The sequence below is a fragment of the Glycine soja genome, chromosome 14 (assembly GCF_004193775.1).
Source record: "Glycine soja cultivar W05 chromosome 14, ASM419377v2, whole genome shotgun sequence".
Lineage (NCBI taxonomy): Eukaryota > Viridiplantae > Streptophyta > Magnoliopsida > Fabales > Fabaceae > Glycine > Glycine soja.
In genome coordinates, this window is record NC_041015.1 from 2169529 (window position 1) to 2182596 (window position 13068).

At 29.1% G+C, this 13068-nt stretch overlaps 1 protein-coding gene across 1 annotated transcript; it reads left to right on the plus strand.

Annotated features, from left to right (window-relative positions):
* The first annotated feature begins 2144 nt into the window (after nt 1–2144).
* Nucleotides 2145–4944, plus strand: LOC114383649 (WRKY transcription factor 71-like). Its single transcript, XM_028343366.1, has 3 exons — nt 2145–2938; nt 3421–3561; nt 4042–4944. Exons 1-3 carry the CDS (start codon nt 2457–2459, stop codon nt 4424–4426), a joined length of 1008 nt encoding a protein of 335 aa, XP_028199167.1. The 5' UTR covers nt 2145–2456; the 3' UTR covers nt 4427–4944.
* Nucleotides 4945–13068: the final 8124 nt, after the last annotated feature.

Sequence of the window (13068 nt, forward strand, 5' to 3'; positions counted from 1 at the left end):
GCGATGTACAAAAGATCTCAGACTAAAATTAAATTAAAGGCGTTTTCTACTTTTTATCATATATCCTAGAAATCATTCGATGCTAGATTTCTTTCCCATCATAAATTCGGGTTAGGAGACACTTGAAGGGGCAATATATTATTATCTAAGTGATAATTGAGTTATGGAAGAGTGTGAATGAATAACTAATTAAATATAAAGATGACCTAAATAACATAGTAAGGGTCTAATTATTTCGACAAATGGTAGACTTTGATTCGTCTTATGTATGAGACGCCTGAAGTTAATTAATAATTCATTAGCGGATTGATCTACTCTTTACCTCTATTCTTTAGATTGAATTTTTTGACTTGTACATCTAATTAATTAAAAGAGGACAGGAAACTTTATATTTGGAGCTAAAGTCTAAAAGTTCATACATAAACAACCTTAATGCTTACACACACATTGATATGCTTCACGTATGAAGTCCTATTGCACATACATAAACATAAGTTTGTTTGGATCTGCTTAGACTTATTCTCTTGCTTATAGTTAATTAAAAACAGTGTATGCAACTATACGAGACAAATGAGAAGTTTATAAATACAGAAGATCGAGTGGGGGAATGGGGTTGGCGTTGGATATATACATATACATCACATTTTGATCATCTTATTTTCCTCTTTTGATTTGATGTGAATATGATAGTGTGAGCATATGAGCATATGATCAGGCATAAGGGAGGGAAAGGGAACCAGATGCGTGCCACAAACTTCGGGCAGCAAGAAAGGGAAAAAAGGAATGTGACGTGAAAACCCACTCAGCAACACATATATAGCCATAGTCATAGACATAGGCGTGATGAGGAACAGCATAAGTTTTTTTTTTTTGCCTTGTATGTTGTTATAGAAAGAATAAAATCCGCATTATTAAATTTATGCTACTATTTATGCATTATGCTTTTTATTTTATTTTTTACTATGATTTTAATTTTACTGTATCTAAATGGATTCATGTATTTAATTAATATATAACATAGAACTATTGTTATACCGAAGAATTTACGTTGGAGCCGAACAATCAACAATAGCAGCGAACGAATCTCTCGTACGTGTCACTCTCCGGTCAAATGCCGGTGCCCAATCGCATGACACGTGTAAGAATAATCCTCCAAAAACAAACTGTGTATAGTCGGAATTCTTGACTAACACCACTCCCTTGTTAACAACGTGACCCCCCAATGACACTTCCTTCTCTATCAAAAAATATCTCCAACAATGATAGTAATGATAATGTATATGAGTACAAATTATTTATATTCATTTGTTTATTTAATAATACATATTAATTATTTGTATTTATACAAATTATTTTATATTCATTTGTTTACTAGCTAGAAGGTATTGTGCCTTGTCAACATACTAATGCAAGGACCCCGGATAATCAATCACGCTATCATATAAGATCCTACCAAACCAAACCGTATACGTGGAGCTCAAATGAACATAAAATGTAAATTTGAGGTTGAGGTTTTTATTAATTTTTCTTCTTAAACATTACAAAGCAAGCCAAAAACCCTCTATATTAAAAAATACATAGCATTGTTGCCTTCTTAACATCAATTATCTTTTATTATATAAAAAGAGAAACATCTTAGCATGCAAGCATTATTCAACTTGTTATTTTTCTTTCTCTTTTGATTAGATTCAAAACGATCAAATAAATTAATAAAGGAGTGCTTTAATTAATTGACAAGTCGCTATCAACTATATAGGTAATAAATCTTTCAACCAACTGACTAATAATTCTCGAATCAATTGCATTTTGAGGATTAAAATATTTGCCTCATGTTAATTATTTTATATACTTTTTTTACACCCTTTAAAATATGTCAAATTGCATAATATATGAACAGAAAAAAAAAATAAAGCGACTTACTATTTTTAAGATTTGAACTCCTGACCTTAAAGTCATGCGACGACAACTTTAACGTTCTCATAAGACAAAAAAAAATACAACACAAATTAAAGTGTGTTAAACAAGTGATATACGTAAAATATGATTAGATGTTGTTTGAGAATATACGGTGTATCACTATTAAATCAAGAAATCACGCCACATGCACAAGCAGGTATATATAAACAATTGTTCCTTTATTTATTTTGAAAGAAGAAAAATTGATTTGCTTTAGAAAAAAAATGAACCACACACTGACTTTAGAAAGATTAAGATAGAGAAACACTCCCCAATTAGCTCCAAACACTAAAGTGAGGTGCAAAAGTAGAAGGGAATAAAAGCAAGAAGAAAAACAAAGTTCTAAACCAAAAGCTCACTTTCCCATAACAAGCAACCACATCGAATTTAAGTCTTAGCTGAAATATCATTCTCAAATCTACCTTTATTTTTTGATCTGGCCCTTCCTCCTCCAACCTTCTCCTTCTCCAATTCTCCCATCTCTTCAGTTTCTCTCTTCCATGGAGAATGAGAAGGACCGTTTTTATGATCCCTTTCATTACAACCACCACCATGATCAGCAACTCAACCACTCATCATCAAGCTTTCCATTCTTTAGGGACAACAACAACAACTCAGCACCAATTGGCTCACAATTAAACTTTCAAGGGTTTGATGATCATAATAACCCTTCTTCTCATCATCACACCACTTTCACTGACTGCTTACATGGTTCCATGGATTACAACACCCTCTCAAGAGCCTTTGACATGTCTTGTTCATCTTCTGAAGTGATCTCCTCCAATATTGTTGAAAACCCCAAGAAGCCTAGTGCAGGAGGAGACTCTGTGGGGGTCAGTGGGAACCAACAATCAACACCTAATTCATCTGTGTCTTCATCATCCAATGAAGCTGAAGCAATCATAGAAGAAGACTCAACCAAGAGCCAGAAAGATAAGCAGCCAAAAGGGTGTGAAGAAGGAGATGAAAAGTCTAAGAAAGAGTAGGTTTAAATTAAAATTCTTCTTCTTTCCCCCCTCTTTCTTTGTGATTTCTTATAGATCAATGGAGGGTAAGAAGATTTTAATTTCCTCATAGACTTTCTCTTTCTTCCTTTAACAATTCATGAATAGGACATGATTATCTTATTAATTATTAACTGTTATTTTCTAGAGGGTATGTTGAATTTTGAATTACTATTTAGTAGTATTTACTAATGCAATTATAGTATGCCCATATATCATTTCGTGTCTTTTCAGTTGTTTATGACTTTCAGTGTCTCTTATGAATGAATTTGGTCAATCTTGTCTCTACTCTCTTATACTATATCCAGTTGTGAGTTGTGTGTAGGTTTTTGTGTGTATGACTAAAATGGTGGAGTGTGGAACAATGATAGGCACTTAACCCTAAAATAATTGTTATCGGTTTGGTGAGTATTATCTGCCATCTTGCGGAGAATTTGACTGATGTTTTGGAGCGTTTCAGGAACAAACCCAAAAAGAAAGAGAAAAAGCCAAGAGAGCCTCGCTTTTCCTTCTTGACTAAAAGTGAGATCGATCACCTTGAAGATGGATACAGATGGAGAAAATATGGACAGAAAGCGGTCAAGAATAGTCCATACCCAAGGTTAATTATTTTTTCCAATTTCTAAATTTCTAATCTAGTTACTTGTACATTAATATTAACCTTTTAAGGCAAAAATGATGAGGGCTCTTGTATTTGTATCAGCCGAAAAAAATGATTAAGAAGGGCTGTGGAATATTGGGGTGTGCCAAAATCATCACATATTGACACACAAAGTCTTCTATTTATTTGTGTATTTATTTGTTGCCATATCGATGTAATGATTCATATTCTTGTCATACTGAGGTTGTGTAACAGCTTATTTCTAAGTACTTATTGAGGCTTGTTTTTGTTATCAACTATCTAATGATGAAATTGGAGACATACCATATATATAGTAAATATGGCCATAATATTACACTTACGTATATATATTCAACAATACCAAGAAATTATTAGTTCATCAAGAAATTATATACTTCTCATCAATTAATTGCACATTTCACGTATGAATGTAACATTGATTCTTTATATATAATTCAGGAGCTATTATAGATGCACGAGTCAGAAGTGCGGTGTAAAGAAAAGGGTGGAGAGATCATTCCAGGACCCAACAATCGTGATCACAACATATGAAGGGCAACACAACCATCACTGTCCAGCAACACTAAGGGGCAGTGCTGCAAGCATGTTGTCATCACCTTCCTTTTTTGGTTCCTCTTATATGGCGTCAAGCTTACCCCAAGATTTTCTTGCTCAGTTGCTTCCAAGTTATAGCCAAAATGATCACCAAAATCCAATGTTTAACCAAAACCTTTCCCATAATCTCCATCCCCAGCCTCAACAGCAGCAGCAGTTCCAACTCTCTCGTGACTATGGTTTGTTGCAAGACCTACTACCATCATTCCCTGGCAAACAAGTGCCATGAACTTACTAAAAACCTAGTGCATGTTTTGATTTATTTTATCTAGGAAAAATAATGGTTTTATATTTTATGTTACTACTAGAAAAATTAAAATTAGTAACGGAATGATCTATATATGTTTAAAAAAAAATTCCGTTACTAAAATTTAGTGATCCCGAAATTAACTGGTGAAGGAAAAGTAATTTTCTATCACTAAATTTGATCACTGATTTATTAATTTTTAGTAGTATACATTTCTAGGATTTAAAAAAAATAGTTATTTTTTCAAGATAAACAGAATGAAACATGCACTTGACCCATTTCTATTAGCATATGGTGGAGCTTGCAGTGTATTTTCACACTGTCTATATATAAGTATGTGTAGTAATTAAGCAGTAGCTTCCCCTTACTTGGTTAATTACCTCCTTCTCTCTTTAAGTCATATATATATGTACCTAGATTTGTATGGAAATGAAAGACAGGTCTATGGTTGTGGCCGGGGATCTAAGAGCATTAAATGAGTATTTAGAATTACTGCAGATGACATTGATCTTGATTAATATTCTTAAATATAGTTTGGTAAATTTTGTCAAAAATGTCAGAGATGGGCGGTGTGTTTTGCATCTCAGTACTTTACAAGTTGCGGATATGTAGTGGAGAAAGATAGTTTTGACAAGACGATTAACGTACCATTAATGATTGATCTTTTTCAGTGAAAGGTATATATATTGATAGGACTACTTAGTGAAGGTTTCTTGGATCACCAGCTAACACAGTTAAAGAGTGGTCAAGGAGTACGCTACTAGAAATAGAAGTTTTCAATATAACACGATGGTAACGTAGCTATTGATTAATTAATTCCTATTCATGGTCCTTATTTTTTTGCATTGATAATTTCATATATATGTCAATCATTTTACAGTTTTTATATTACAAATTATGGGGGGATTAATCAAGAAATATATAGTTACATGGAATTAAAACCGTATATATATATATATATATCGACGTTTCAGTTGTAGTGTACGAGCTTGCGTGTGTAACTATACTTTTGGTTGTCGATAAATACCTAACTTTTAAGATTGATATGATCTTCAGCTACTGTTTTACTATTTATCTTCTTTTTTCTGTTTTGTCGTGAAACCAAATGGAGGAATCAATATAGCTCCAGATGATTCAAATGCAAGCTGAAATAACAATAAATCTTTACCAACTAAACCATTTGTATATTAGGGTCTACTAGTTCGAGATGAAGTTATCTAGAATTAATGATCTATTTTTCTTTAAGGATAATAATAAACAAATTGTTAGAAATTAATTCAGTGTCTCCTTTATTTGTTTATTTAAAAAAAAAAAAAAGAAGAACCAATGGTATCATAGCATTTTTTGCTTACTATTAGATCCCCATATGATTTACAAATAGAAAGGAATGAAAGAAAAGGAACTGGAGGTTTTATTTCTCCATTCTTTTCCTCAGAGAACCTATTTTAATTAATTCACCCTTAAAATTAGGGTAAAAGTGGGAACTGAATTTTTTTAATAGATTAATTAATAAGTACAATAATTCTGTCTCGCTACTTTATACAATGCAACTTGAAAACAAGGGTAATAGAGTTTGCATTTGCTGTCTTATTAGTCTTTCAAATGAAAGTAATTTTATTCTATTCGTTTTACCCTCTAGTACATCCATAATTGTTATTCATATATTTTAAAAATCCAAACATATCATGAAAATTCTTTGTTATACTTAGGAAATTTAGACACTTTAAAATAATAATCATGTCGTGCCATATTCATATATGAACACTTTGAAATTGTAATTACATATTTCTTTCCTTTTTTAAAAAAATATTATACCAATATAGATCATATTAATATCATAATAATTAGATAAATTATAATTTTTTGGCTCATTTTTAAAATATTAATTTTCTCGTGTTTATGTTGTAGTGCAGTTTTAACTTGTGTGCATGTGTACTTTTTAGGTTATACTAATACTATATTTTCTATTTGATTTAGATTTTCATTATTGAGAATTCACTTTAACTTATTTGAATTTAGTAAGATGATTGACTGAAAAGGACAATTTTTTCGAAATTTTACTCAAACTTAAACCTAAACTAGCACAGTTAATAGGCTATATTAACACTCTCTATGTTAAGGCTTTTTTTTAATATACTTTTTAAAAAGAGTTGAGATAAGTATACAAATTCTTATTATTGTGTAAATATGACATTCTAATTAAAGCCCTCTTTCTTAATCAACATGGCGAAATGGTATGTACCTCTTCCATCCATGCCAGGCATATGATAATTAAAGTAATACGAAGACAATAATTAAAAAATAAGCGCAGATAAACCAAGAAAATATATACAACGAAAAAAAAAGCAAGAAAATGAGAGAAATTTTATTCTTAATTTAAGAACAATATGTCGCAGGCATCTTCTCGAATCTTGTTTCTAGATTTGTTTGTTTTTTCATTATTGCAAAATTTATGCTCTAAACTTTCAATATTCAGGAGCATTATCATTTTAGAATTCCAAAACTAATACGATTGGATTAATTTTCCTGTTTAAAATAACTTGATTCACGAGCTTTATATTTTTTTATCATTAATTCACGAGCTTTATATTTTTTATCCTTGATTCACGAGCTTTATATTAATACGAGTATATACGACCAACCTATAAATTCATGATATATACAAGCCAGAATTTGTGATTGAAATATATTGGCTGAAATTATGTATATATTGGACTAGAATAAATATTGCAAAGACCATATGGGTTTAAAAGTTAATGCCGTCAGGTTTTAGAAAGACAATTATAAGTAGTTAAGATGTCTGTTGAATGCTGTGACATTTGCAAAATAACTTTCTTTTTTCTACTTTTTTTTATGTATTTCTTTTTTCCTTTTTCATCATATTATTTATCAAATATATTTCTCACTCTCTTTATTCTCTTCCCTTCTTTTCATCTGATCTCATACACTATAAAATGGGGATTAGTTACCCTTAACTTTTCCATGTTCATTATTAAACAATTATTTGACGTTTACCAATCACTTTCATAATTAATCGTATCCTGTTTAGTTGTTTACGATGAATTAATGATAATCCAACTAGCCATACAGCTATCCAAGTTGAGAATTTTATAAGAAAAAAGTAATGCATTGGAAAATGGAAATGCACGTTTTAGGCTACGTGATATCCATAAAATCCTTTACTGGTTCTAACTTATAAATGTATACTAGTATATGACTATAATGGGCATATTTTATTTTTTTATTTATTTTCTACTTAAAAATTAAATACGCAATTTTTTTTGTGTGTAACTATTCAAACACGGGGGCCTAAAATCCTAAATGCATGTTTTCCGCAGATCAAATCATACTTAAAAAGGAAAAAAGAAACAAGTTGCTTAAAATTTCAGTGCTCTCATACTCATTTGCTTAGCAAGTTGCCTCGCTCTGACCTTTTTGAGATGAGTTACTGTGTTGATTATTTTTCTGCGATGTTGTACTAACTTGTGTTTATTGTTTTATTATTTGAACATAAAAAATTTAATATTAGATATATTATTATCTACAATTATTTTTATAGCAATTCTTTTAAAGTTTTTCATTCTTTAATGATAAAATCTAAAGTTAAAAAAGACAGAAAAATGTTGATATTTGCCATCAAGGCAAATAATCATGAAAGTGTGATATATTCAGATAAAATAAATGAACATTCTATCTGGGATGTTGGTTCAGAAATGTGTGATTCACATTATAATACATGTATTCTAAAAATGCACCCTAAATTAAAAGGACATTTTGTTATTTCAAATTTGTATTCCAAAGACAAGACAATATATAAAGTCTCGATGATGCTTACAACGCTTCAATAAAGTTATGGATAATTTTTATATATGGAATTTATTTTTAATAGTATACATTATTTCTTAATTAGTTATGTATAATTATATTATTGTAAATAATTTAAAATAGTAATCTCTAAAAGCAATATTTTAGTGTAACCTATAGTATATATTTTTTATATTGTACAAAATTTTACATTATCATTTTCAAAGTTCCCTTTTTTATCCATATATTTAATATACATGAGACTTTAGTAATTTCTATTGTATTTAAATTAAAAATATATATTAATTTTTTTACTGATAAGTAATATCTTAAAATACTGAACAACTAGACCATGTTAAATTCTTAATAGAATGTTGATTGGAAATTTGACACAGGTAACATTAACGTTAACGGGGGAGTGTTATATGGCATACAAAGTCAAAGCAGGTGAAGCTAACGGTATAGCTGAGGGCTGCTCCAAGGTTTAAAACATTTTAATATATAAACATTAAAACTAAAAAATGATATAATTTACTGTTAATTTTATTTCGATAATTGATAACTTTGTGAAAACGAAGGAAAAATATTCCATATATAAACAAATTCTAAATGATCACGAGACAAATAAAAAGTTACAAAACTGATTTATTTTTTTCCCACGTAAAACATTATCACAACTTTTGTAGATCGCAGAAGTCCAAATCATTATGGCTATAAATTCGGTTTACCATAATTAACGGAACTAATTAACAAACTGTGTACCATCCAAACCGTCTTAATTAATTCCATGAATGAATCATTTAGTGCCTCCATTATTGATTTATCGTTTTCTCTGTCGCCATAGAAGCTTTTTAATAAGCTTCACCTTTCTCGCGACAAAATTTGAATCCTTAACAGTTTGTCTGTCTCGTGTGCTTTTAGTTTATTCTAACAACGATTAGTCAACACAAAATTACTATCTCAACATCATAATATTTGCTACTTAAAAAAATCAAGACCTATTATTTATTCTAATATATCTTCATTTATTTTTTTAGTATAGATTATATGTATCTTTTATTAGAATAAATTTTGTTCAAGGCAAATACAACACTATGGACAATATTTTTTATTTTAATACATGCATATCCAAAAATATATTCATTTATTAGTATTTCACGTGAAATATTTAATTAATTTACAATATTATACTTTAGCTCTTTTAACAAAAATATTTTAAAAAAGAACAAGAGACTAGTTTGTTAATTAAAAATTAAAAAATGGAAACTTATCACACTTAACCAAGCTAATCAAAACAAATATTGGTTAAATTCTATCTATACACAGATAGGAAATTACCATTAAGCTAGATTAAGTCTAATGAAAGAGATTAATTACTCACAATGTAACAAAATAAGGTTTTGATCTCCATTGAAAAATATATTCATATTTAGTGTACGTCTCCCTATGTTTTAGACAAAATTATCTTCAAAAGAAGAAACTAAAGAAAAAAAAATCATACATCGATCCATATCAAATTTTGTCAAATGAAAATTTCAAGGAAACAGACGCTTACATGTTTTTTTTTTTTAAAATAGAAAAGATAAATTTTGTTTACACAATGAAATTAGCATTCTTACACTATTTTTTTATGATCATTTCTCTAGGGTTGACTTGGTGGTAAAATGAGAAGGGAGAGAGAAAAATGTTGTAGGTTTTATTTTCTAATTCATTCTTTTGAAGGCATTATCTCTCATTATTAAAAATTATAAAAATTAATGAGTTCCATAAGACACATTATTTAATAAATTTTCTTGATTTTTTATTTTTTTAATAAGTTTTAATCAATAATAAAAAAATGTGTGTTAGAAAGTGTTATTAACAATAATCGTTTCCATAATGTCACAAAGAATTATGGATTCATTCATATTAAAAAGGTTAAATGATCAATTTAGTCCCTGAAAATCTATGATAATTTTAAATTAATCTCTAAATCAAATAAATTAAGAAGCCCCTAAAAGTAGTTTATAGCTTTCATATTTATTCTTCCTCACACATTTAAGATAGATATTATCATTAAAGTGCAATTTAATTTAGTACTTATATGCAACGATTAAATTACATTTTAACGATACTATTCAGAGACCTATTTGTAATAGAAGACAAATATGGAAGACAAAAGTTATTTTGAGGGACTCTTTTTAATTTATTAGCATAAGAGACTAACTTGAAATTGTAGTTCACTTTCAAGATGCCTATTGAAAAATGAAGGCGGATTAACCTGGGTAAATTTACAAATGAAGTATTAAATAATTTGAAATATTTCACCAAATTGAGACAATCAATACTAAAAGCCTTTAATTTAATTAAATAATGTCATATATACTTTTCGATTTATTAATATTAAGACACTCCAATACTAGTAGCAAATCATAGTTTCTCACATGGACACTAAATAACTACATAGCATTGATAAATCAATATTTTTAAATATTATTCTTACTAAAATTTATAATTGTGACACATCAAGATGAACGTAGTTGAGTGGGATCTCAAACTTCACATGTCGGCTAGGAGATGTGCCTTTAATAGGAGGAGAGAGCTGTAAAATAAATGTCTCTGACGCTCAAATATATGATTAATAAGGCTCGTATGAGTGAAAGAGAGAGGGGGCACATGCTTGTTGCCGTGTGCTGAGTTTGTGACTGATCGGATATGATTGTTATGTTAAGAAGTTTGATGAAACCTGTATTTATATTAGTTGAACATCGTTACTAGTTCTTGTTTATAGGGGTTGTTGTAGTCTTGTAGATAATTTTTGACTTATAGATAATAACTAAGAGCTTGCAGACATTGTCAGAGATAAACACTTGCTTATACATAGAAGGTAGAATATAATCGTATCTTATAGATAATGTGTGACTTTATAGATAATTTAATATCTTTCAATCAATAAAATAATACATTGATTTAAATATTAATAGGTTAGAGATACCTGTTTGTTGAGAAGTTTAACAGCGGATGAGACATCTACACTCTTGTAACAAGACCGATGTGAAAAGTTGACACATATCTCTCATTGACAAATAGAATGCCACACAAATTTTATAAGTTATCAACAATACAAATATTATTTGAAACTTTATTAGAGTTTTCCGGTGTTGTCTACCACAATTTGATAAAATATTTCAAAAGGGATCTACTTTTATGATTTGTTTGTAAAATTAACCCCTTTTACCCGTCCCCAAAATTGAAAAAATAGTCTAGCTATATAAATGCACCAGTTGTCGTTGCCCAACTTGTTTGCAATAGCGACTTTTCATTTGTCTACACATACGGATACAAACAAAGTTGTTGCCCAATAAAAGTTTGAGTGACATGCAAGGCATATCTTGATACAATAAGGAAAGTGTTTCATTAATGTGGGACAGTAAAAATTATCCTATTTTGTAGAAATAAATTCATTACTGAAGTAGTATTTCATGTACGATTTTATTTTTAATCTTTTTATGAATACAAAACATGTTAAAAAAATCCAAGTAAATTTTACAATGCAGTTAAAGTTTTTTAAAATTTATAAATGATTGTGGAAATTTTAAAATCAATTTATTATAAAAATAAAATTTTAATCCCTCGAGCAAATTATAATATTTTCGTACTAAATCCTTTTACTTATTTGTACATTGGATTTTTTTATCATGTCATAAATGTTAAGTGTGTAAGAATTTTACCAATAATTAATCTTTATTAAAAATTCTAAGCGATCACCTCTAATATCTTGATTAACTAAGAATCTAAGTCTAATTTCATCATACCAACGAAATAATATTACTGAATAGTCATATTTTTGTTATGGTATATAACATTAGCCTTGAAAAAAAGATCAGTTGACGTGGAATTAGACATGCAGACAGAAGAAGTGGTGCATCTATCTGGCAAAAAAGTAGACGCCGTGTATGAAGGAGAACTAAAGAAGTATTGAAGCACCAACGACAATCTCGCAAAGTCCCTCTACTTTTGATATTTGAATCGATTCCGTGGTTGAAAAAGTGACATGCTTGTGGCTATTGCTTATAGAAATAGACTTGTTTTGTCTGACTTGCAAGTTCCAACCTCAAAGCAATGCCTTAAAACGGCAATACTTTCCATCACATTCCAATTGCATAATCAACGTGACTTGAATATTGCCAACTTGTTAACTCGATCAAAAGTAAGAGTAGCAGAAGGTGGATTTACATTTTTTTAATTTCATGTTATAACTAGGGTCCAAACAAGCTAATTTATAAGAAACAGCTGGTTACTCATGTTACATACTCTTCTAATAGCATTTGAAATAATTATACTAGTTACTATGGAAACTAGCATAGATTTATACTACTCTATTTTAGAAGTCCAAATACTCAGTAGTATGCGTGTAATATATATAAAATTATGTGAAAAACGGTTTTGTTTGATAGAGAGAAAGAAGATAGAGGGAGTAGAAACAAGTAAATAATAAAAGAAAAGAGAAATAGATAAGAAATAGAGTGACAAAATTATAGTTGTTTCGTTTGAGAAAAATAGAAGGGGAGTTGAGTAAAAATAAGATAAAGTTGTTTGGTTTGAAAGTAGGAAAAGCAAAGAAATTTAATAAAATTTAAAAGTTTAAATACATATTTTTTAAAAAAAAATTAGTCTTTGTAAAAAAAATTGTTTAATTTTAATTATTATAAGTTTGTATTTTTTTTTATTTTGATTTCTGTTCATTTTTAGTCTATATAATTTTTTTTTTTAATTTTGATCTATGTGAATTTATTAGAACTCTAAATGAAAATTTTGAAATCTTAAATGGACTGAAATTA

Coding starts and splice junctions, on each gene's coding strand:
- LOC114383649 (XM_028343366.1), top strand. CDS start 2,457: ATGGAGAATGAGAAGGACCGTTTTTATGATCCCTTTCATTACAACCAC. Junction 2,939..3,420: donor GATGAAAAGTCTAAGAAAGA/GTAGGTTTAAAT, acceptor GGAGCGTTTCAG/GAACAAACCCAAAAAGAAAG. Junction 3,562..4,041: donor AAGAATAGTCCATACCCAAG/GTTAATTATTTT, acceptor TATATAATTCAG/GAGCTATTATAGATGCACGA.